Source organism: Accipiter gentilis, chromosome 14, assembly GCF_929443795.1.
Source record: "Accipiter gentilis chromosome 14, bAccGen1.1, whole genome shotgun sequence".
NCBI classification, from domain to species: domain Eukaryota; kingdom Metazoa; phylum Chordata; class Aves; order Accipitriformes; family Accipitridae; genus Astur; species Astur gentilis.
Genome location: NC_064893.1, coordinates 31461227 through 31486618, shown reverse-complemented (window position 1 = coordinate 31486618; position 25392 = coordinate 31461227). Strand labels below are relative to the sequence as shown.

At 47.5% G+C, this 25392-nt stretch overlaps 2 protein-coding genes across 5 annotated transcripts in view; both read right to left on the bottom strand.

The window, feature by feature from the left end:
• COL20A1 (collagen type XX alpha 1 chain) overlaps positions 1-3727 on the bottom strand; it is a 52316-nt gene extending 48589 nt beyond the window's left edge. Inside the window, exon 1 of the mRNA XM_049816595.1 lies at positions 3638-3727. The gene's annotated coding sequence lies outside the window, so the exon portion shown is untranslated. The remainder of the gene's footprint in view (positions 1-3637) is intronic.
• Positions 3728-6385: 2658 nt separating this feature from the next.
• On the bottom strand, positions 6386-25323 carry LOC126045497 (DEP domain-containing mTOR-interacting protein-like). Of its 4 annotated transcripts, none has more exons than XM_049816731.1 (10): positions 25240-25323; positions 23323-23768; positions 15403-15581; positions 12198-12321; positions 10794-10972; positions 9979-10164; positions 9492-9632; positions 9091-9161; positions 7514-7618; positions 6386-6669 (listed from the first exon to the last, which is right to left on the bottom strand). In XM_049816731.1, exons 1-10 carry the CDS (start codon positions 25306-25308, stop codon positions 6544-6546), a joined length of 1626 nt encoding a protein of 541 aa, XP_049672688.1. In that variant the 5' UTR covers positions 25309-25323; the 3' UTR covers positions 6386-6543. The 4 variants fall into 4 exon arrangements, 3 of the variants coding, with proteins under 3 accessions (XP_049672688.1, XP_049672689.1, XP_049672690.1); XM_049816732.1 differs by having other exon boundaries at positions 9533-9632; positions 9979-10136; XM_049816733.1 differs by lacking the exon at positions 6386-6669 and having other exon boundaries at positions 7526-7618; positions 9533-9632.
• Positions 25324-25392: the final 69 nt, after the last annotated feature.

The window sequence follows — 25392 nt, the reverse complement described above, 5'->3', positions numbered from 1 at the left end:
TCAGGAAGAAGTAAAAATTACAGTTCACCATGGCGAAACCCAGGTTTTTTGCAGTTCTCAGTTAAGGGACCACAAGCTGAGATCTACAGCTCTATGTATCATTGACAGCACTGAAAGGGTGGATGGAGAAGCACGTATGAATTTTCCTGCGATTCTTATATATCGTTTTATAGTCTCGGTCTCTCCAATACAGGTGTTCAATGACTTGGACCAGTACCAAATTGCCTCTATAAACCTGATGGGGCATAGGCTTTGACCTAGTACACTCCTCTCAGCCTGCTTGGCCCTGGAGATGGGCACTACTCTTTTGGTAGGACAATCTCAACAGCGGTACAATAGGTGCTGGGTTCTGCTCTGATCATGGCAACATTGGCCAAATCACTGGATGGACATAGATTCCAGAACAACTTCTGGTTTAAACGGTACCAAAGTAATTAATTCCGATTATCATGACCAAAATCAATATAGGTATACAAACACACAGCACCTTTCTCACAGTCCTGCAATGCACAGACTGATCATCAGGGGAAAAGCATTTAGAGAAACACTCTTTGGCAGACAAGCTCCTCACAGCACAGATTTAATGACCCCACAGTCACTGTGATAAAGTGATTATGCAGCAGGAGGGATACCACAGACCTAGCTGAGTTTATATGTCAACAGTTTAGAAACAATTTCTTATTTTGCAGTGGAGTTCCCGAGAAGTTACATTCAGGACTTGTTGAGATAGCCTTGTTTTAACTCGCTCACCTGAACAGATTGAAAACAGATGCAGTTACAGACTTAATCGTGGCAGAGCATCAGTTTGACTTAGAAATAACCTCTGCAGCATTGACAAAGCTGGCGGGCTAAGGGCAGACAGCCTACAGCCAACAGACCTCAAGCACCTTCAGTTGTCTTTGCTAGCCTGGATTTCAGTTTTATTCAGTTTGTACCCTGTCATGGTTTAACCCCAGCCGGCAACTAAACACCACAAAATCCAAAACACAACACTACACCAGCTACTAGGAAGAAAATTAATTCTACCCCAGCCAAAACCAGGACAGGTCAGAAATTTTACGTCAGCATAAAACCACCCTGATGGGAACAGTGCCTCCCCCTCCTCTCAGTCTCAGTATACCAGGTTTAAAACATATGCTCTTGGCCTTTTGCAACGCATCATTGGCATCTGTCATTTTTGTGCTACACGTTTCAGCCTTATTGCTTTTGGCAGAACCAGACCATACACAAGTTTCTTCTGCTGCTGTCTGCAGTGACATTTTGCTTCTATTCATTTTGATGGACAGGTATTTAGAGGCTCCTGGCAAATGCCTATTTCCCTTCAAATACATCAGCTTTTTAGTGATTTCAAGGAAAAATAAATATGCACTTGAGTGACCCAGCCATGATCTCCCAGGGTTTAAATCAGTTCTAAATTGCTGTAAGAATGAATGGAAAAATACACAAGTTATAACAGGGAGATGTTAACCACCCTACTCAGTCTGTGGTTTGGTTTTGGGGTTTTTTTTTTGATTGAAGATCAGGTTGTATGGAACAACTGCAGTGTAACTGAAGCCCTTAGCCATGGGGAACACTTGCTTTTTTCTTTCCAGCTAATAAAATGAAGTCATTGCTTATAAAAAGCAGCAAACATTTTACAGGTGGGTTTCAGGAATCTGGCTGTCACCCCAAGAAAAGCAAAGCTTGCCTTGGCTGCAGAGGTACATGTGGCAAACAACAGCAAGAAGCCCGCATTTTTAAAAATTCCCTGAATCAAAAGTCCATTTGTGCCATTTTGCAATGCCACCAAACTGCTCTTGATTTCCTTGCAACTTCCCTGTGGCTCTGCTGGCAAACGGGATGCCAAACTCCGGCAAAAGTGTTTGTGGGTTCTGTATGATCTTTTCATGTTAACCAGGATATTTTTTTGTTGTTGTACGGGATCCAAAATCCGGTGAAATAAACACATGGACTTCTCCAGCCTGCACCAAATTGCAGGGTCTGATTCAGCCAGGAGCTTCCACCCTGCCGTGTCAGTAAGGATGGGTTTAATATTAACCCAGGTTGGATCTAGTAAGTCCCTAGGGTGTAGATCTTTACTGCGACTGAAGCAAGGAGCGGGGACTTCATCTCTTCTTCCTAGCTCAGAGGCAAACCCATTGCTATTTTGCCTCTTCTCCAACTCTCATTTTCCTACCTGTAAAGCAGGAATAACCAATACACCTGTCTGAAATGGTGGAAAATACACGGCTGGAGGAGCTATCTCTTCCCACCCTGCAGAATTCCCTCACTGCAGGTTACCTGCTGGACCCCAAGCCCCCACTCTGGGTCTCCGTGGTCCCTTCCCATCCATTTCTGCCCTCGCTGGTGGCACCATCCAGCCATCCTGAGCTCCGGACCCCGGGACAGAGGGGACCACAGTGACATCAACCTGCTGGCGGGCAGGGAGCCTCCGGCACGCCGATGCCTCTCTCCCATTACTTGCCCAGGGAAGGAATTTGGAGACAGCAACACATGGAGCATGTGGTGAGTATTTCCAGGACCTGGAAAATGGGGGGGGACGACAACCCCACTTGCCCCAGCTGTGTGCTCAGAGGGGATTTGGAGGTTAAGGCAGTTGGAGATCCCCTTATTTGTACAGGGAATTTTAAGAGTAGTCACTTTAATGAAAGGAAAAAAAAAAAGTCTATGCAAAAAATCCCTGTCCTGTGTTTAAATCAGCACAACTAAAGTGGGGATCTGAGGGCACTGTGAATTATTTCCACCCACTACAGCCCCAGTCTGGGGACATTTCCTCATCCCAGAGCCCATCACCGTCTCTGCACAGAAGTGCTGGCAGGAGCAATGTCACCTCATGGCCTGTTCCCTGCCAGACACGCAACCAGCGCCAGGGACAGCCCTGCGGAAGAGACCAGCGACCTGCCCGAGGAAGCCAGCTGCAGGGAATAAATCTGTCCCACGCTCCCCGAGTGCTTTGACAGCTAAAGGACCTAAAACAGACTAGAGAAAAATCACATTCATCAAACCCTTCCTGTTCTCTCCTGGAAATCTCCTGTATTTCAGTTCCACTACTGAACAAAAAGTCTCAATTCTCCCAGCAGCAGTCTCGAAAAAGTAAGGCACAAGTTTCACTTCTAGGCTGAGCCTTTGCAGCTCCCCACAGCCCAGGCAGGCTTTAGGAACCTCAGCTTGATGCAGACCCACACCATACCTCCAAGTGGGAAAAACCCACCCAGAAACTGCCACGGACAACAAACCCTGCCAAGTACTGTCCTCTCTGGCAGCAATTTCCCACAGGTTTTATACTATTCACCACAAAATAGAAGGAAAAAAAAAAAAATCAAACCAACAAAGAAAGAGCATTTCTCACAGCCGTCGCTCCGAAAGAATCGCTAAAGCAGTCCTGGGAATATTTAGAGCTGACCTGCAGCAAATGTGAGCCTTGAAGCTACTTCACCATAAGAGGAGAAGACCTGCCACCCCTGCGCAGCGTCGGCAGCGCTGCCCTGAGCTGAGCTGCACCACCTCCAAAGTTTCCCAGAAAGCAAAACCCTGTAGAAGTTCCCTGCACCACCAATACCCACGCATGCCCCAAAACAACCCAGCCCCTCCTCGGCATCCCTGCGATCCCAGTCCCAAAGGGAAACGAGCCACAGACCTCTGTGGAGCAGCACGGCTTTCCCTGGAATCGGTCGGGAGGTGCGACGAATCCAGCTACATTCTTAAATTGTGGGAGAAGCAGCCCTGGCGCCTCGTCTGCTCCTCGGCGTGATTAGAGATTTCGATTCCCAGACGTCAGGAGGGATAAGGAAGGGGAGGGAGAGCAGGGGGAGAGGGACAGCGATTCCCCCACCTCCCTCTCACCACGCAGCGGAGAGCGTCGCTTGGCCCCTGCGCTAGATAAAGCGTGCGCGAAAAGGGAGAGACTGCTTCTACGGAAAACAGTAAACGGCTTTTAGTGGTTTTGCTAACTAAATACCAAATATACGTCTAGGAAGCCGCACACTGATTTCCTAGAGCGCAGCAACAAGTCGTGGCTCCCGCCCACTGTCAGACTCCCAGGGATGAAGTCAGTCCGGCCCCGTTCACATCCCATGAAATATTTTTGAGCGCCCCGCGTTTGCACTGAAGGCAAATTGCATTGCATTTGTTTAAGGAAATTAAGCACATCTGTAAGTTTTGCAAGGCCAGAGGCTGAATCATGAACTGGAGCTCGACGGTGCTGCAGACTTCCCAGCTGTGGGATACAGCCCCGACCTCTGCCGGCATGTGGTCCCCAACCCCAAGAGTGCTTGGGAGAGCCGCCCAGCTCCGCGCCAAAACTTTTTGGGAAGGATTTTGTCCTCTTTGCCAGGAATGGAACAACTGACAGTGGCATTTCGCGTTACGAATGGAGGCCAGGTTTTCAGCTGCATCTCGGGGGACTGTCAGCACCAGTCTCCCATTGCAACAGAGCTAGCTGCAAGAAACTCGCGATTGCCGGTCTATAGGAAACACAGGCACCTTTGAAAGTGTCAACTCGGATAGAAAAAAAAATAAAAATTATAGCTTTAAATATTTGTGCACACTAAAGAAACATTTGGTAGTTCATTGCCATTTCGCTTTATGACCTAGTAGGTATTTAAAAGCGTCGCTATATACAGGCCAAAGGATAACACCAAAAGGAATCACTTAAATCTTGTTAAGGCAAAACATGGAGCATTTGGTAGCCTGTGGAGAGAGAGTTGTCACTGCACTACATGTATACATCACAAATTACCTCTTCTGTAATTCCTACTGGATTTCAGTAGTTCCTCAGATTTGCTACAGCTTGCTTTAAAACTAGGAGGAGGTGAGAAAGGAAAGAGCACAGATCTCCTGCACTTCGCTTTCAGGGAATTCAGTTCCAAAGCTAAAATGTGCGCTGTGTTCATGTCAAAAAAATCTGGAGCTGCTTCCAGTGCTTATGTTCAGGTTGTTGTTTTCTGGCCTACCTTTCCCAAGGTGCCCACAAAATGCTGTGGTCTCCTGCCTTTGACTTTAGTTCAAGCCCAACACTCTGGATTAAACCTTGGGGCCACCACAGACATCCGAGCCTTCCTTGAACAGCAACACAAACCAGAATTTAAAAAGCAAAAAGGCAGATGGATGCTGCTTTGCTTGTGCACCGAATGGCTAGGAATAACAACTGTGAATATATTGACAAATGGCTTAAAAGATTGTCTGGTTTCACTTAGAGGCTGGAAGGACCCCAGTGGATTATCAACGCAAACATCTTGCTTGGACCATGTTCCAGGAATGCTGTGCTCCAAGCAGTCCTATTACCTCTTCACCAGCGCTGGGGGAGCACATATCCCTTTATATCAAGGTGGGGAAAAAAAGGCAGACAGCAGTAATGCAATACCTAATATACAGCTGACAGCAGATTTTCCAAGAAAGACAGCTCCCACTTTAACACAAATTAAAATTACTATCTTTTTGGCTTGTTTTGATTTTTTTTTTTTTTTTTTTTTTTAAGGCTTGATTGGTGGCCAAGAGAGCTGCACTGAGGGACCTGCCTTAAGCAGGAGTGCTGGAAATCATCCTGCTGTATGCACAGCATTACAGGCTGATCACAAGCAGGATGCTCAGTGAACTGGAAAGGCAAGAAACCTCCCCAGTTTCTTGCTATTACCTGTTATTCTATATTTAGTTCACTTTCAGGGCAGTCTGCAGATGAGTATTCTGCATTGCCTACAAATGCAGTCATCCTGGGAGCAGCAGGGCCCAGGGGGTCTGGATTTTGGTGGCCTTCACTCATTTCTGTTCCCTCCCAGAGTCAACTCAGACTATGACACATTTCTTTTTGGGCAGACACTGTTTAGGGTCTCTCCTTTCCCCCATCACTAGGTTGGTAGCAGCCTGTGACGTGTGGGACCTCTGCCCAGTTCCATGCCGAGGTGAAGCTGCTTAATGAATTTCAGCGTTATTTGGGGGTGGGAGCTCAAAAAGCGCAATCATGGACTTCTCACCTTTTCAAGAAATGGCTGGGAAGAGCAACCAGTCCTGGCTGTGCGCGTGGCTAAGCCAAGAGAGTAGCAGGAGCCTTAGATTTTCTTTAAAAGGAAGCATACATCACTGTATTCATTTCCTTATTTTCTTGACAGAGTCAATGGCACAGCTTATCGGGCCATCTGGAAAGCACATTGTGTTCAGTAGACTGCACACACAACTCAGGGGAGCTCAGAGGTACTCGCTTGCTTGGTATCAAACTTCTTGCTGCTTCCCAGCTTGTACCACTTGCCTTGCAGCTCGGCTGGGCGAATGGCTTGTTCTAAGGTTTGGTTTCATGATGTGCTGAACTCTCCCACTGGCATTAAAAAGGAGCTGCAAGAGCTTAGACCCTGTCAACATCGGTAGAGCCAAATATTTCAACAACATCAAAATCTGAGACTTGTCCATTAGAATGTATTTATTTGAAAATATATTAAAATGCCTGGCTAACATTTCACAGTGAATGGTCAAGGTTGGTCCCTCCCCACAGTCCATCCTTGCTTAGGGGAGCGTCCTGCCTTTCCAAACAGCGGTGGGATGAGACTCCTTCACTTATTCAACGGCTTCCATGACTTCCATCACCAGAGTTCGTGGTCCCGTCATGATGAGGCTGCTGATGGTCTGATAGTCCAGATGCAAAACGTACATACCATTCACTGAGAAAACAAACTGGCACACCTGTAAGGTGAGGGAGGACAGGTTACCTTCAGCTGATGTCCTCATGGCAACTTCTGCCCGTGATTGACGAGAGCCAGAGGCTGCAATGCAAATAACTTGCTACAAAACCCTGCAAACCCTAAAGCATTACCGCTCCATAAGCTACACTAATAATCACTGTGCTACGATCACTGTATCATAAAAAAGGGACCAAAGGGATTTAGACTGTGAGCTAACAGAGAAGAAAAAAAAAAAATACTCATTTATGAGCAGTGGTTCATGTCACAGATGGAAATGAGGCACAATATTAACATCTAGCAATTTGGTCGCAAATGAGATTAGGTAAGGAGAAATTAACTGGGCTCTTGAGTAAACGAAACAAATTCATCCATCCCCTTCCAATCCTGCCTGAAGCAAACAAGGAGTCACACTCTGCCTCTGAAGAATCCCATTATTTCAAATATCCATGTGACTTTAGACTTATATCAGCTTGTAGAAATTACTCCCTCGCTGCTGGGGATTTTATAGGGAACTGCGAAACTCAACATTTCTTTCATTCACGCCTAAAACTCTACACACAAACCCCATACGCGCCTGGGTCTAAAATGAGTTTCAGGACCTCAGTTCATTTCACCTGAGCTGGAAATACTGGACGTTACTTGATGAATCAAATCAAGGCACCAGTCTAAGGTTATTAAGCTTTCACGTACGTTGTTAATAGCAGAGAAACACAAAATGCCTTACATCTCGGGAGCTGTGAGAGCAGGTGATTCAGGATAAAGCTCTGCTCCTTCCCTGCTTCGCTGGGGTTATATACAGTTACTTAAGTCCTGCCTCCTGTTAAGTCACCGCGAGTAAGAAGTACCTTCATCCCCGCGGCAGCAGCGGGTCCTCCTGGGTCCACTGCCTGGATGTGGCAAGGTCTTCCTCCTCGGACCACAAACCCCCAGCCCACCGCATCCCCCACGATCTACAAGCAGAACAAAAGGGGTTTAAAAACCAAGGAATGGGCTGGCTAGAGGAGATGCAACAGCTCCTAGTGAGATGGAGAGCCCCGCTCACGATCTTAATCTGTCGTGGGTGGGAGAGAAAGGGCTGTGTACCAAGCGAGACGCAGAACCACAGATTAATTGCTCTCTGCAAAGCTGCTTTCTGATTAATACTCCCTGCCAAAAAGTGCAGAAGAGTGAAGCACAGGCAGCATGAGGTTGAAGCGCAAGGCATGCACCAAGAGCGTGCAGAGAACATTTCCAGAGCACGCACGCGGTGCCTTTTCCTTGGCACAGGAGAGCATTTCCAGGGTGGAAGTAGCCCCTCTTAATTTTTCCCGCTCTGATCTCAGTCTGTCAGAGCAGTTTGCTGTAATACTGTGGCCATCTGACGTGACTAAAAGAGAAAAGGAATTCCCAAAGGACTTTGCACATTACCCATATAAATAAATAACAGCAACTGCACAGCTAAGCAGAAGGAAATGAGCCATGAAAGGCCCAGGCTGGCAGAGTTGAAGGGCAGGGCAAGAGCATTCAGGAGGAGAATGAACAGCACGTCCTCATACATGCCACACTAATCATCAGCTTTATTTTTCTTGCTCCTTCCCACCGATTTCTACGGCAGTTCATTTGGGAACCTGATCCACAGCTCCTCTGTAACCCCACTTGTGTCAAACCAGTATGGCAAGACAGTCCTCACATTTCCTAAACTGGCCACTGTTAAGATTCCCCCTTTCAAAGGCTGGCAGGAAAGGGCTGAGAAGTTTTACACAAAAATAAGCAAGCACAATAGGATCCGCAGGGCAGGAACTGTCTTGCAACATTCACACCCAGCACCCACCAGCCCTGCCTTGACCGGTCCTACAGCTTTAGAAATAATCAGAAAAGCAAAAGCCCAAAACTCAGGTTGTCGGCAGCATCCTGGAGATTTTGCAGCGTGTTTAGTTCATCCATGAAAAAATCATAAGAAAAGCAAGAGTTTCCCTTGGATGCTCCCCGTTCGGTGCTGCTCCATCAGATGCTGATGGATCACACCAACATACCTGATCCGCAGCAGGAACCTGAAAGATGCATAAAGCTGTGCATAAAGGTGGTACCCGCGTGACAAAGGGCGAGTGTCGAAGTCTCAACTGTCACAAGACTTGACCGGTTTTATAGTTTGTATGGAGCTGGATGAAATGTAAATGGGAGTGTTTCTGTCCAGGAAACATTCTCTTTCCTGATCTACCCCTTCGATATACACTAAACTAAAGCAGAGGCTGCACACATTTTCACCCACAAGAATACCTGCAGACATTGACCCGCTGAGATTCACCAAGAGCAAGCCGTGATGATGTGACATGCAATCAAAGTTTCAACATACAGAGGTCAGAGCAGCAGACAGAAAGCTATCAAAGACCAGTCAGAGCTCAATACTGTTGGGTTAGCAATACCATTTGCTACGGTCACTTACAGTTAGCGTTTTCTTGACGTAGGGAGCCCCAGGGGACAGGAGCTCTTCATTGGTGACGGGTCTCTTTAACACTAGAGCAGAAGGTGACAGATCCTATCAAAATCAAGGGTTTCATACAGTAAAATGCATAACGAGGCAGCCTGGGGATTACCATGGGCTGCAGAACAGATGTTAGGACCAACCACAGTTACTGCACGCAGAAATCTTTGCGTTCATCTCAATGTTTTTTCAAAACGCTTGCACAATTTTTCAAATCAAGACTCAGAGGTGAGGCTGACCCTCTCCTCTGGCAAGTCACCAAGCTGACAGTGGATGGGTTTGGACCTGAGGCTTGGGCGAGCCCATGCCCTGGAGGAATAGGTGCATTCTGTGACACAACAGGGCAATGCAGAAGCCCAGACCTGATTTGGGGTTGCACTCAGCCACAGGAGGGAATACCAACGTAGGAGTAGCGCTGAAGTAGGGGTTGGAGTTTCCAGCGAGGGAGGTGATGCTGCTCCTTCGAACCGCTGAGACAATTTTGATCTCCTTGTTGGTCTGGACTGAAAGAGGCAGAAATAACAACTACTTAAGGAAAGAGCAGACTAGTTTTAAAGCAACAAACTTCCCCCCACCAGCCTGACCCACACCTGAAAGTTAAGCACGCACTAAAGGTGACATTTGAGCTTAGAAAGAATAAAACCAGCTTCAAAGAAAGATCAAGAGCTGAGTCAATGGTAAGTTGAGTTATTTTCCTGGGATGGGGAGCTGTGATAGAGACTGACACTGCATCATGACATCTACCACAACCAGCTTCACGGGTTGCCTGGAGCAACACCCTCGGCTCTGGGATACTCTGGTAATGTAATCCTTGCTTTCACACCCCTCCACAAACACATCCACAGTTACCAGAGAGAAAGCTGGTGTTGCCTGGGTCCGGGTTGAGCTTGCGAAGACAGAAGGGGCTGTCTGGGCTCTCGGAGAGGGTACGAGAAGAGTTCTCGTTGAGTAACTCTGTAAGACGCCGCCTCCGTCGAAAGTTGATCCAGAATTGGTAGAGGATGTCACTATCAAAGAAGTGATGCCTGTTGGAGACTAGGAGAGAGCAGGGGAGGAGGGAGAGGCTGAGGGGGGTGCGAAATATATATATAGGAAATATACTGAGGGATGCAGATTAATTGCTTTTAATACCTCTGTGTTCTACTGCAGTTTTTCTGACTTTTCGAGAATGCTACCTGCAGGGAAGGAGGAACAGCAGGGCCACCTCCCCAGGAGATGCCATCTCCCAGGGGTGCACCATGGAGTCACAGCCCTCTACCTGCCCCTCTCCCAAGACACTCAGAGGACTCCCTGCTTTCTGAATTGAAACTTTAATTCCTGCAGAGGGTTATGATCTGCAGCCAAGCGGAGCTGAACATTACACCCTCCCAACCCAGCCCTCCAAACCCAGGGATGGATCCCAGTCCTGTGGCCGGAGGCTTTGAAGAACTGAAGAGCAAGAGCTCAGATTTCAACTCAAAGCTTTTGTGGGTGGTGGAAGATTGCTCCAATTTCAAAGGTCACCAGCTCCAAACATAGAACTAAAAGGCCCCATTACCATCTCCAAGCAGGCACTTGACCAGCGCTTGTTACACGACGTGAATGGGGATTTGTTCCTAGCACAGCTCTGACAACCACGCTCATCTCTCACTTTCCATCCCAGCTCCAGCTGGACCCTCGCTCACCGTGCTGAATGATCCCATGCTCCAGCAGCGCCCGTCCCAGCTCCACCGCTTCCTTTCGGTTCTCCACTTCTCCCTCCTGAACGAGCCAGTCGATCATCTCACAGCCCAGGAAAGTCCTCTGGTACTTCACCGAGTTCTCCTCTCTCACCTTCAGAATTGACTCTTCCACGCTCACCAGCCTGGCACAGAGGAGGGACAAGGCTCCCGTGACGTTGTGCAGCCAGACAAAGCAAGGCCAAGAGAAGCAGGCAAAGTATTACAGCCAAAATATTGCTGCCTGGGAGCAGTGGGAAGGAAGGGAGAAATGCAGAGCCGCGGTCAGGCAGCTTTGTAAATCTTCATCCCGGTGGAGGAAGCAGCTTCAGCAAAACCAGTTTAGCCCCGACCTCAACTAAAGATCGCAGGGGAAAGCCAAGCAAGCGAAGGCACGCAACAAACGGCAAATAGGACCAAATTGCTGGGGAAGGTGCGTTTCAGTAAACATATTCAGTTTGCAGCATATGCGAGAGCTAAATCCAGTGTCTCCACGAGAGGGTGCAGCGGGCTCAGCCGTGAGATGTGCTGGATGCTCCCACCACAGCTGAGCAAAAGCAAAGTACAAGGGATGCACGTCTGCCAGAGGGTCACGGACAGCCAAAATCACCGCCCGCCTGGCCGAAGGAGTTCTCCCTTAGTGCCAGTTTGTGAATCTGATTGCCAGGATTGGAGGACAAAGAAGATGCGAAGAGGCTGTTAAAGGAAAACGGGTCCAGAGGGTGGTCTGTGGTTGAACCCGGTCTAACAAAATGTCTCACGACGTGCCTGGGAAGATGGCTTGGCTTAGGACCAGAAAGAATCAACACCAAGAAAACTAAATATTTGGAGAGGGAGTTTTCTTTACTGCCTGAGAATTAATTTTTCCATTACAGATTTCGCAAATAGGCTAAGAGAGGTGCAGGGATCCAGGCAGATGAGGACCCCGAAGATCCCATACCCTGCTGATTCTGGTGGCACATAAGTCCTCATAGTGCTGGTGGAAGCAGCTCACCCAGGGAGGCTGGGGCAGGGCTGGGAACGGCCACTGGACATGCCCATCCTGGGAACACTCAAACGGCAGACTGGACCCTAGCGCTTCCCTGTACCAAATCCCAAAACCTGCACTTGGGTTGGAGCCCTTGAAAGCATCCGTGAGTTCAGAGCATAGCTCCTGCCCCAGCCCCAAAAAGGCTGGATGTCCTGCGGCTGTGAGAGGGCTCAGGAAACAGCATTTGCCAATACTAGAGCACGGAGCACAGAGAAAAGAAGAGGAAAACCAGCTGTAGCTGTGGCTCCCAGCTGTAGAGCATCATCAGCAAGCGCAGCCAGCGGAGCACATTCCCAACGCCCCTTGCTGAGATTTATTTTGCAGGGGAAGGACTCACGTACTTCTCATAAAGACTCTGCCCTCTCATGAACACCTTCACGTCCTTACTGAGGGGGAAGGTCCCGTCATCCTTGCGAAAGCGATACAGCAGCTTGGCATCCTTGTAGTCCGAGTGCTCGTCGCAGACTGAAAGGAGTTCAGAGCAGGGATGTCAGTGCTGCAGGCGTCTGTCAGTCCGTAAGGGACAGAGCTGCACAGAGCACAGACTCAAGAAGGTGTTCTCTCCAGGTTAAAAGCTATGGGGGCTCCATGCAATGTCCTTCTCTACGCCCATCTGAGTCTTCGGTCCCCAAATTAGGGGCTTACGAATGCCTGCAGCCCATGCCGGTGGGAGAGGTTGGTTCCACTGAACAGACCTTGGGAAAGCTTAAGTTTGAGCCTACGTTTTGGTCCAGACACTGAAACATTCGTTAGAACAAAGAGGGATTATTTTTTTTATTTAATTTAAAAGTTGATGTTTTGGTTTAGACTAAAAGAGAACAAACGGATTTGTCTCAAGCAGCTTTTTTTTAGAAAGCTACTGCCACACGTAAGTAGACCTGGAGGACAGGAGGAAAAAGCCCCACACTGCATCCAAAACTCACCAAATCACCTCTGTGCCTGTCAAAAATACTTGTAAACTAGAACGTATAGTGACACCAACTTCTCCACACCATTTTGTGCCAACCCCGCCCAATTCATTTGCATGGCAAACTGACCTCAAGAGAGAAATTTTTCTTCAAAGCTAGGTGCATACAACTGGAATAATCGAATCTGTATGAAAAGCCTCAGGTTCGTCTTGGGGTTGAGCACACAATCTGTAAATGCATGGCTGTTAAGTGCATGCAACATTTAGCAGGTAAATATTTGGGATACAGCTTTGAGATAAACTTGCCTGCAACAGATTCCTAGACTACAAGTCAAAACAAACAAACAGCCCCAAAGTCACAGCCCAGCTCTTAAATCAGTCAGCCTGCCTTTCTTCAGGTCCACCTGTCTGAAGCAAGAACTTCAGCGGTAAAAAAAAAATCCAGGGAGTAAAAAATATGCCCAGAAAACAAAGAAAATTAGTCAAAGGAGGAAAAAAAAACAACCCCAAAATTTTCCTCGCTAAAGTAACATAATCCACCAGAGTGAAATTCAAAAGATATAAGTTATTTGGGAGGAAAATTTTAACACTTACTTATTCTTCTGAGCAGACTGGCAAAACTTCATTCCCCTTCTGGTGAGCAGCAAAATGCTAAAAACTGTCAGGTTATCTGGAGTTCATCATTCCTCCAGAGCAGTTCTCTGGGTGTGAAATCAGGACACTCAAGCCCATGACTCATCAAGCAAGAAGGCATGACAAGAAGGTTGTTTTAAAAGGTGAAAGTTTGCACCTTCTTAACTCCAAGGAGCAACAATTCAGGTGTCATTGCAATCAGGAATTAAATATAAAATATTACAAGGCTGTGCCCATAGAAAAGCAAAGCATTTTTGCTGTTTGAAGACCAATTTCAATGTGTTTCCAACATGTAATAGAATAACGGCTCAAACCACATCAGACCATTAAGAGGCAGCACAGACAATGATTTTCATGAGATAATTATTTTCTTCTGGATCCCAGCGGAGAAGAGGGCAAACAGTTTAGCCAATTGCAAAGCACTTAGCACAGTGCTGCGGTTAGCAGGCAGCCCCGTTTCCATAGGGCTAAGAAAAATTAATGGTCATAAGGCAAGTTGGAAAGTCAACTTCTGTGTCCTGCCAGGAATTACACAGAAGCAGGAGGAACACGTCCGCGATAAGCAATCAAAACAGCGCTGGTACCCAGCGCTGCACAGGTTTAATTAACTAATGGATTTATTTGAAACTGTCGGCTGGAGAGATGGAAAAATAATCAGTTTTAAGTGTTAATGGTTAACTGAGAGCTCACTGCTTCAGCTTTATGCTTTTGTGATAAAGCACAGCAGCAGTTTGTTTTCATTCAAGGCAGCTTAATGTAAAGGGCATTAACCTCAGCAAGTAGCAGATGGCAACGGAGAGTGTTTGCATCGCAGTGGCAAAGGCAGCTATTTCTGGACCCTAGAGAGGAGTAGGGAAGAGAGGGCTGGATTTGGTATGGTTGTCATCTGCTTCTGTCTCCTCAGCTTCATCCTCTCGTGACAATCTGCCACCCAACTCCAGGTCACCGCTCGTGTCCCGAAGACTTGGGAGCAAGAGAGCTCAGCCAAGGGTCGGCAGCTCAGCCACAACCCTTCCCACTGAGGGCACTGGTGTCCCAGGCCTGTTTGATAATCCAGGACTTTTGCTCCTGATTGGGCCTGAAAAATCACACGGAGAAAACCAGCTCTTTGCCAGCCCGAAGCATTTGTTTCCCGTTGTTATATTGGGACCAAGGGCTGGACCTCGGGGATCGCTCTGCAGCTCAGGGACAGGCACAGACCATGCTACGTGTCCCGAGTTAATCCAAAACTGCTGAAAGTTCAAACTAATTTTTAAAAAGGAAAAAGCCTGAAAACTAAGAGCTGGGCTTGAGCACCAAGCTGCTTTCCCCCCCACTTCATTTGTTTGTTGGGTTTCTTTCTCTCTTTTAACAGGTTCTACGGACAAGCCTTTGAAATAGCATCACACACTTAAATCCCAAGGGAGGCATTCCTGCCGGATTGCTTCAACCCCACGTTTACAGGTACCAGTTTACTTGTTGCTTTGGGTGATGTGGACTCCTCAGCCCTACTTGTCCCAACCTGGCATGGATGGGGAAACTGAGGAACACTGGGCTCTTACGGTAAAAAAAAAACCTACTTTTCCTGCAGATGTGAAGGATGTGTGATAATCCCACTTCCACTTCTGCATGACACAAACATGAGCTAGACCAGCTCCTGTAAAAATACCCAGTACTGGCTGCCGATGCAGTTGCTGTAGGGCAATACAGGTCGGTGTTACTGAACTTGCTTTCGGATACGAGATACTTCAGATGCTGTTTTACCAGCACACAGCCCAAGTTCCTTTCCTGGGGGCAGGGAACTGGCACATCCCCCAAAGTGCTACAGCTTCACACAGATCCAACCCCGTACAACCTCATGCCTGCCCTTCATCTCCCAGCTACTCCAGCAGCCCTCACCCATAGGAGGGTCATGAACAGGGACCTGACCACGCTTCTGTTTTCCTGGATTGATGGACACACGCGGTGACCAGACACACAGCCACGTCCCCAGGGAAACTCAGCGGGAAGCAGGGAAACCCACACACCATGATGGATAATGTAATGGTCCATTAGCTTCTGCATGAGGCGGATGCCCGTCTCTCGGTCCGGTGCTTCTTTGTGGTCGATGAGCCAGTCTGTGAGCTCCTTCGCTACGAAGCAGTTTGGGTACGTTCGGAGGTGGTAACGTCTGTCTTTAATGAGTTTCCCATCGTGGAGGCGAAGCCTAGAGAGAAAGACACTCGTTGAGCATAGCTGGTGTTACAGGGGAATTTGGGTCTAACAGCCCAGCGTCTGTCCAGCCTGGAGAAAGCACTGATGATCTGGGAATTCTGGCAAGCGCCCAGTGACTTACAAATTCGGCCAAACCTCTTGGCTTTGCAAGACTGCATTCACCAATCCTAAGCAGTCTCTCCTTCATCCCCTTCTCTCCTCCTATCACTACGCAGGTTATAAAATTTCCTGCACCAGACTTAGTCTGAACTATACCTGTCTTTTTGTTCTATACAAGCCTCTAAAAAATACACAGCAACTAACTGAAGCTTGTGAAGAAGGGTCAAAATATAGAAAAAAACCAGTAGTACATATGTTTGTTGTCTTGGCACAATTCTGTGTCTAGTTCTCCTTCCCCATAACCATGAAAGCAGGAATGTAGCTGCCCCCAGGACAAAATCTTAGTCATAGCTCAGGGTGGGAGCAGAAATGGGAGCACTCGTTTCTTCTGCATGTGTCTGAGAGAGAAGTGCCAGGCGGATCCCATGCACTACCTACTAATCCAAGTACCCACCAATCCACAGCAACAGTGGGCAACAGTCCTGACTTTTTCTGGTTCAAACTGGGATGGACTGAGACAGAGTTTAGCAAGACAGCAAGACAACAACTGTCCTATCCTGAAAACTCTGACATTATGGCTAGTCTGTGACTCTGGCAGAAAGATATGTATGGGTGAAGGTTACTCAGGTGACTATGGCTTTGACTTTTAAAAGGACCTTAACAACTGAGCAAGCCACAAGGCACAGAGATCTTATGTGTTCAAGCCAAAGCCAACCCAACTTGGCAGGAGATCTGTCCCGGAGCCAAACTTTTGCCCTGTAGTCATGACTGTTCCCAAAATACTAACCCTGGAAAATGCCCAGTGCATGCAGCAGACTCCGAGGGGAGATATTAATTAAACATCTCCTCTGTAACTCTAGGACATTTCTGGTTTCAAATTATTCATTTCAATTCACAGTTTTGCCCTGAGCCAGTATATTTTACAAAGGCATTCATCACTGCAGCCTTTCTTTATTTCATGCCTCGAGTTCTTTTGTTCGTTTTGAAGAAGTTATGCATACAACACAGCGTGTTGGACAACAGTTTCAGGCACCATATGAGAAGTTTTAAATATCCTAAAAATCTATCAGATAATAATGGATTATGCTATATTGTAGGATTTACAAATACTAGGGTCTCAAAAGTCTTAAGATAAAACCTTTTGTTGGATGAAGAATTAGTAATTGATTGTTGTAATTAATGCTGGTGAAACTACAAGCCAACATAATTCTTAACAGACATTTTCAGACCTTCCCAGTAATTAAAATACTAAGCCAAAGATTCATGCAGAACCAGCTCCTGGCCTTGCCCTTGGCAGGCCTCCCTCAAACACTGAAGTCTATATTCAGTATTTTACTCTCTTTACCTGGAAGGCTCATTCCCACGAGCGACCAGCAGTCATTCTGCAAATGGATTTTACCTGAAGAGAACAGTCCGCAGACACCTGCCTGCTATTTTTAGAGTTTTTAGCTTTTTTCCTTCCTTTATTTCACGGTCCACTGTCAAAATGCAATTAGACACAGTCAGCGGCAACTGCAAACAGAGAGGCTCCCCACCCTGACATCCCTCTGCTATGGGAGAAGACAAGCAGTCATTTTTTTATATGCTTGCTTTCCTTCGTAATCAGCAAGTGGGATGCCACTTTAGAGGCATGTTTGGCAGAGATAAGAAATACAGCAAGAGTACTTTATGGCTATCAAGAGTCTGCAGGAGTCTATAAGGACTATATATATATATACACACACACACACACACACACACACACACACTCACATACATTTACCCACAATAACACATAGACCATAATCACACAAGGCCTGCATAGAAACTGGTTGGGAGAATACTATTTCCCCTATAGGTCTTTTTTTAATCATGTTTCAGAATACTGAAGAAAATGCACAGATCTTGTAGGGAAAAAATAAAAAAAAAAAAAAGATTTTCAGCAAACAGTACTACTAAAACCTAGGATTTAAAAAACAAAACAAAACCAAAAAAACACACTTATTCTGAACCTATTCTGTTGGGAACAATTGCCAGGACAGGAATTAAGTGGTATTTAAGCACCTCTGGAGCAGCATCATCTTGGACCTTGGTGGGCTGTTTTAATTTTGTGACAAGTTTGCCCTCTTGCCTGCAGACGCAGGGCAGTGGAACATGCACAGCTCAAGTGTCCTTGTGGTCTTTTCACTTTCCTCTTGTTTTCTGTTTCCCATCAACAAATTTTGTACTTCAGTCACAGAAGGATGTAACACCAACTGCATCTTCCGACGGCTCAGCTGACACCCTCTATAAACCAGTCCATGTACACAAAGCTAGCGAAACCGAGTGGTTTATAATCATGCTTCCAGATTAAAAAAATTTAAGAAAGGATTTATAATGCAATATTATGAGTTTTCTAGATGCCAAAACCTACCCCACATACATATGACTTCTCCAAAAGAAAAGAAAAGAAAAAAAAGGCGGAATAACGTAAGGATAAAATGCTTGCTGGAACATGAGAATCGACTCTTACGAAACACTCCTCCCTTGGCAGTCCGTGTGCTGCTTTCACATGCATTTGCTTTGGGTAGGCTGCGTTGGGTAACCAAATCAGTTCTTTCTCAAGGTCACTACGAAGACATCGTTATTCATCCTGCGTAACCTTGCTGAGAGGGAGATCTGCAGCAGTGTAAATAGAAAAGAAAAAAAAAAACTACACCAACAAACAAAACACAAACCTCTAGGGAATCAAGAGGTTTAAGTCACTTCAGCTGTTACAAACACAACTTCCCTGCTCCTCGGGCAGGCCAGCATTTTCCCAGCAGCGTTACGGATCTCCGCTGCTGGGGAGCAACCCGAGGAGCTCCTCTCTCGATGACTTCTGCGTGTTCACATTTCACGCCGTTTCAAAACAGAGTCTGAATCAAGGGCATTTGCCGAAGCAAAGGGCTTTCTTGTATTCGAAAAGTTGCTATTTTTACTGTGTCGTGGTTGCACAGCCAGAGCAATCCCTAAAGCGATAGATATTCTGCACCAAGAACTCACACGTGCCTGCATGGAGTGGGAATGTCTCCCTGGAGCACTCTCCATCACCTCCTACCCATGTAAACAGACCTTGAGCAGCTCAAATGCCAAGGTGGATCTTGCAAGGATATTAACTCTGGTTCGCATTCCCACAGCGGTTAAGTACAAATGAACGGCCTTGGAAAGATGCGTCACCCAAAGGATCTTTTCTGTTCCTATCTTTACAGAAAACAAACAAAAAAACCAACAAACCGCATTCACACAAACAAACAAACAAGTGCTCAGTAAAAGGCAGCAACAGCCACAACAGCGTATCTGGAAAATAGCTGCTGGAGGGGCACATTCAGAGGAAACAACCACTCGGCAAAATCCAGTTTGCTGCACTCCCAGTCTGCAAAAGCACCAGTACATCCTGGGGGAGAGGAGAGGGCTTTGCACACCTGTGGCAGCCCAAAGTGGTTCAGAGATGTTTTATTTTCCTATTTGCATTTAAATGTATGTATAGGAAAACAAGACTTAAATTTCAAAAAGAAATCCTGGCAAGCAAAAGCCTACTTCCCAGTCCTCACTTTCATCAGTGCTGAAAATTTAACAACAGGCTTTTAAAGTCATTCTGATTATGTAGTCTCATCTTCAGAATAACATTTATCCAGTGACTGCCACAGCAAGCCGTGTCCCACAGTTCCTCCAGGAAGACATCCCCATTTCGAGAGATCAAAGTTCAGCAGAGAACCACCAAACCTCCTGTGGACCCAAGATTTTTGGCCAGGAATACAAATTTTGGCATGTTCAGCTACACACCTTTAAGTGAGCGCGATTCCTAGAGCGTTAAGATACGAGCACTTTATTTAACAGTGTCTCAATTTAAGTATCCAAATAAAACACTCAGCACCATTGAAAATTTTGGTCAGTGGCTGAAATCACAATTTTGTTCTTCATAGGAGAAAACTCTCCTCCTTTCACTTTTTCTGCCCAAGACATAAAATTTACAAAGTATATTTTATGTTTAAGAGTGATTAATTGAGCTTAACGGAGTTATTAGAGACCAGCTGGTTCACTTGACCATGAGGAATACCCAGAAGAGAGTGCACAAGGACTTGTCCATACTTGAGAAAGTCAGATTACAGCAGGGTGTGAATTCAAAGCGTGGTAGCTGTTCCAGAATATCTCTGTGCAGATAAGCCGTTTGTTGCAATTAGAAATGACTAATTGGGCCTCTTTTACAGAATGCCGCCCAGGAACACACAATGCCCAGTAAAACTAGTGTGATTTTCATGCAAGTTTATATGTTTGAAACAATAAGACCGACCGCAGGAGATGTGAGGAACAAGCCTGAGACAGCAGCCTTCTCAAACCCAAGACCAAAATATCAGTGGAAATTATCATCTTCATCTTTTTGAGGGGGAGAGCCTCAAGACCTAAAACTCCTCTTCCCTCTCCACAGACTAGAAAGCAGGATCCCCGTGGAAGTAAAGGGATGCTGGCAGACAGAGAGCCCGAAACACAGTGTCCACTCACCCCTGGATTCCTTTAGGATGTCTTTTGTTCCCAGCCATCCCCACAAAACGTTCTTTCACCCCTCGCTTGTGCAGCTATTTCTGGCTGGGAAGCACATCCTGACACTGAACAGACTCATCCCTCCAGCCAAACCAAACTCGGAGGGATTTGCAAACTTGCTGGGAAGCCAAAGAACTGTAAAGATGGAGCAAAGGTTTGTTTGATTAAATACAATAGCGGGGAGGCAGGGCAGGAAGCGGAGAACAGGGAAAAACAAATGTTTGAGATTTTACGTAGATACAAGAGTGTTATTTACTGATCAAGGCTTACAGAGTCAGGGCAGATGATGAGGCTCCTTTACGTGCTGCTTTATTCCTTACCTGGGGGAGAGCAGGGGAGCACAATGTGGACATTTAGCCCTGCCCCACCTGCTGTTGCCAGAGGCATCATCCACTTCCCTGCCTCAGTTTCCCCATCGCTACCTATTGGGCACCCAGGCCCTGGGAAGATTCATATCACTAACTCCTTCTCTGCCAGGCTGCAAGATCCCCAAAATACAAGAGACAGACTCGAGCAAGCAGCATGCTCTGCTCTGCATCCCTCGGTTCTCCTTTCAGCCAGACGAACTGCAGGGGAAGGAGGAGCCCGGCGACAGGTTAGCGGTGTCCATCTCTTCACCCTCCTCCCCCAGTTTTACCCCCCATGCTGGCCAGCAGCTCCTTCCAGTCTTTCTGCACTGGGAACAGGCTCCTGCCCCGACCGAAGCAGAAGGATGTGCCAAGCCACCAGTAGAAGGACCCACCTCCCCATCACTGTGAGCACTGGGTACACTGGGGTCCTCCCTTGGCCTTTAGACCCGTCACCCACAAAACACAGCTGAAAAGAGCAGTCACGCCGGATGAAATCCATCCGCTGTCCTCTGTGCAACAAAGAATTCGAGCCTTTCAAGAGCAGGTCAGGGGCGTGAAGCAGTCGAAGCCGCCCAAAGGCAGATCGGGTCTGCTCCCTGCGCTGCCGTGTTTGCAAAACAGCACGTGTCTCCCAGCAGCGTGGTTTTAGCGTGGGACAGCATCTGAAGCGAGGGCTCTCACCTCTCCTCTCCACTTGTATGAGCTTCCTACCCTGCCTATCACCCCTTCCAGCAGAGATGATAACCTGCATCAGGTTCTCCCTGGGGTAGCAAACTGAAGAGGAGCAAGCAGTTCAAGATTGTAACCTGCTGCGATGGGCTTGGTTTGAAAAGTCTCAGATTTTGGGAGCTCCCTAGCCAGGAAACACCTAGGCACTCCAGCTATAGGGAAAAAACCAAACCGACCAACCAACAACAAAAACCCCACAGATGAGTACCCCAAAAAGTACATATATTTTGGGTTTTCTATTCAACTTTACCCCAGTCACACTAATGGAAAGCTATTCCCTCCCTGCACAAAGCTTGCCTCCCTTCAGGCTTTTAGCATTCTTTCTGAAGTCTCAGGGCACATTCACACTGACAATAAGGAGTGAAGTTTCCAGACAAATACTGGGATGACAAAATGAGTCGGTATTACTGGTTTTCAGAAGAGCGTAACATTTGTACTATGCCTTTACCTTGCTTATAAGAACTAGCATAGTGTGCTATATAGTAGAAGAGCTCTGTTCACAGATTTATTTTATCGCCTTCTCCAGCTAAGAGTCACAATCACCAAATGGTCCAGGTTCTGATATGCTCCTGTCCTACAAAAAGCATGAGGAAGCCACATCATTCCCTTTACACGTGCAGTGATCAGTTTTAACATACGGCTTGATTATTTCATTTTCTCTCTCAACACCTGACCCCGTCCTCTGGCCCAGGCTCTAAGACCCATCTTAAACCTCAGTCACTCCAGATGAGTAAAATACTGGAAATATAAATAGGAACAAGCCTGCCCTGCCCATGGGGTGGAATAGGTCATAACTTTACATCTCTTGTGCTGAGTTATTGAAATGAGGCAAGTCACTCAGGTCAGCTGATGCTTTTCCCTATAAGAAAGTTAAGTTCATCTTCAAAGTCTCCCTTACAATGTGGACTGCAAATCCTGCAAAGGCAGAAAGATTGATGCAGCCTCCACCCCCAACAGCAGCTCTCCCAGTCACTACCTAAGGAAAAGATTTAATTTCTGGAGCTAGGACAATAATATTTGTGAAAGACAATAGACTGGAAGTGTGGCTAACCATCACTGTATATTTTAAATCCAGCCACTTTGGACATTGGCTGCATTTTCAAGACGGGGCCCCAATCCTTAGTTGGAAATTATCAATCCTTCATGCAGTAGAATAAAGCTAAGGTTAACGTGACTCACTGAGAAAGGACAACACAGCAACACCGAGCTAATTTTAGGAACCTGGTGCTAGCAAACTTGGGCTCTAGGCTCTTTACATCATTCAAGGATACTTTTCCTATTTTCTACCCGCATTTCAAAACAAAACAGAACGGCTCCAGATAGAAACAAGCAAACTCTAGAAAAGCCTACAGTTGCATGCTTAGAAGCAAGCGTGGAGCGGGGGGGAGGTTGAGCCCAGATACACAAGGAACACATTTTCTCAGCCACACAGGTTTTCTTGCATAGGAGAATATATTTCTGTCTTCATAAGGGAAAAATAAAAACTCGGAGGCTGCTCAGAAACTGGGACTACAAACCAGCAGAAGTTCCCAAAAGTGACTTTTGAGAGAGGGAAGAGCCTATATGTTGCTGCGCAAAACAATTCAGGTGCATGGCACCTGTGGGACGACCTCCCAAATTACCCCAAAAGTCCAAACACCCCCGGAACGCCCACGGTGCTGTCCCCATCCAGCCAGGGACCAGGGACACCTCGAGGAGGCTGCTCAGCATCACCACATCAGGCTCTGCCTTTGGGGGAAGATGCAAAGGGAGCAAAAAAAAACTTGTTGCCATCTAAACCCACCTGCCAGCCCCCTGGCATCTGGAGGTGAAGGGCAGGAGATGCCCAGGGAGGAGCGGCAGGGCAAGGGAATACAGGAGAGGACCTGGTTCACCACTGGTTTTGGTGGGTGAAGGAAGGATCAGCAGCTACTGGGGAGGCACTAGCATCTGGGGGCAAAGAGCTTGCTCAAGGATAAAGCTTTGAGCGTCCTGCTAGCAGGATACAGCCTGGAGAAGAGCCCCATCACCTCCTACCTCAGCTGCTCTCCAGCAATCATCACCTCCGCCCTGTAGTGCTGCTCCGTAGCTTTCTTCTTCAGGCTGGTGCTCAGGCTCTCCATGCCGGGCTGGAAGCAGGCAGCGATGGGAAGATGTACCCGGGATAGCAGAGAGCACCCACACATCCCATGGGATGCGGGTGGAGAAGATGCTCGCCCCCAGCGCGGTCCCCAGCCCGGCTGGCAAGGTGCAGGTAGGCAGCCTGGAGTTGCTGGTTTCCAGCTCTCCGCCTTTCCTTCCCTCGCTGTAGTCACTGGAGGAGGAGCCTGCTGCAATCTGATCCTGGGTTTGCTGGTTTCTCGCTGCTCCTCTCCAGCCAGAGAGCCGGCGAGGTGGCAGGTCTGCTTTCCAGCAGGCTGGGGACAGGGACCTTTCTGCTTGCTGCGTGTAGGTGACTCCAGCAGGCTCCGGCCATACCCAGGCTGTAGGACGAGTGGTTTAATTAGCAGTAAGATGGACAAAGCACCTCCTTCCTTATGCTGTGACTTTCCCACAAAGGGTTCGAGGTGTGCCATTCCCCAATGCAAGCCCTATGGCTTGTTCTCATCGTCCTCCCTAAGGGCTTTCCACCTCTCCCCAGACTGGGCTCCAGCCAATACCATGGGCAACCCTTGCTAAAAAGTGGGCTCAGAGCACCTTGAGCCCTTTCTCACTGTAGCAGCCATCACAGAGCTTGGATGGAGAAGCACAGGCTGTGATTATAGCACGAGCTGGCACTGATGAGTCTGGGACTCCGCCGGTGCCAAGCTGTTTGCCTGTATGATGCTGCTAGCTTCAACCATTAAAACCTACCTCCAGGCACTGGTACCTGCCTCAAATAATGGAAATGGCTGGTAGCAGCAAAGATATTTTCTGCAGGCTAGAGCTGACCTGACAGTGATAGCGTTCAGCAAAGAAATAGGCAGAGGAACTGGGATGTGGAGATGGTTAATTATTACATCCATCATTACCATTGGATGCATGTGCAATTGTGTTGCCATGAGTTAAAGCAGGAATGAAAAATACTGGCTGGTATAAAGGACCGAACCTCAGAAAGACAAAAGAGAGGGGGAACCTACCAAAAGAGAATGTGGAGAAGATAGGGCTGAGGGAAGGGAAGGAAATTGTATCAGCTAAGGACATTCTACTTCAGGCTGAAGCGTAATAAAGCAGCAGTAAACTAAATGCTGACTTTAATTAGATCACCTTTAGCAGCAGTTCATCAGCGAGAAGCCAGTTAGCCAGTATCCCCATCAGCACAAGCAGACCCTTCCAGGCTTACCTTCCCCCTGCACCATCACATCGCTAAATCAAACGAGCTCAGGTTAGCGTTTCGAGAAGCACAGCACGCAGCGGCCAGGGCTAAGGTCCGAAATCAAAGGGAGGGCTGTGTGCACTCCCGAACGAGCTCAGTGTCCTAAAACACGGCTCACTGCCTGTGGTTGTGGGACGGGAGGCGAACAGAGGACCAGTTTTTACAGACTGCCTGCCGTCCTGGCTCAGCTGGTGTACAGTCGCTAGCAAGTACTGCTCGTTTTTGCCAGGTCAGGAGGGGATTTTCCTACCATGCCAGGAGAGACCCAGCTCTTGTGCCTGGTGTTCTGTCGGTGCCAAGGCACAGCTTTACAAGGGCTGAGCACATTCCACGCAGCTCGTTCCTCGGGGTGCAGTTTGCAGAATTACTGTGCTGAGGGCTGTAGGTGCCGTTATCTCCCGTCCGGCAGCCACCTTCTCCCTGCGTGGATGGCTGAGAATTCGGCTGACTTTATCTGATACCCTCTAGGTTTTCTGCCCCGTAAGAGACCCCTACATCAGGCTTTCACTGATTTGCACGAGTCGTTCCACCGTGTTCGTATCCTTTCTGCTGATCGGGATGCAAGCACAGGCCTTCCCATGGAGGGAACCATTGCTCACCTGGACAGGACAGGCGCCTGACACCACGAGAGACATCAGTTCTCCTGTGCAAGCGTTCCGGGTGTGCATTACACCATCTCCCGACAGCCAAGTACAAAACATAGGCTGAGCGGAGGGAGAGAAGGTGGGAGAAGATATTTCTGCACACGCAGA

Coding starts and splice junctions, on each gene's coding strand:
- LOC126045497 (XM_049816731.1), bottom strand. CDS start 25,308: ATGCACACCCGGAACGCTTGCACAGGAGAACTGATGTCTCTCGTGGTG. Junction 9,633..9,978: donor CAACACCAGCTTTCTCTCTG/GTAACTGTGGAT, acceptor TGCCTCTTTCAG/TCCAGACCAACAAGGAGATC. Junction 7,619..9,090: donor ACGTCAAGAAAACGCTAACT/GTAAGTGACCGT, acceptor TTCTGCTTGTAG/ATCGTGGGGGATGCGGTGGG.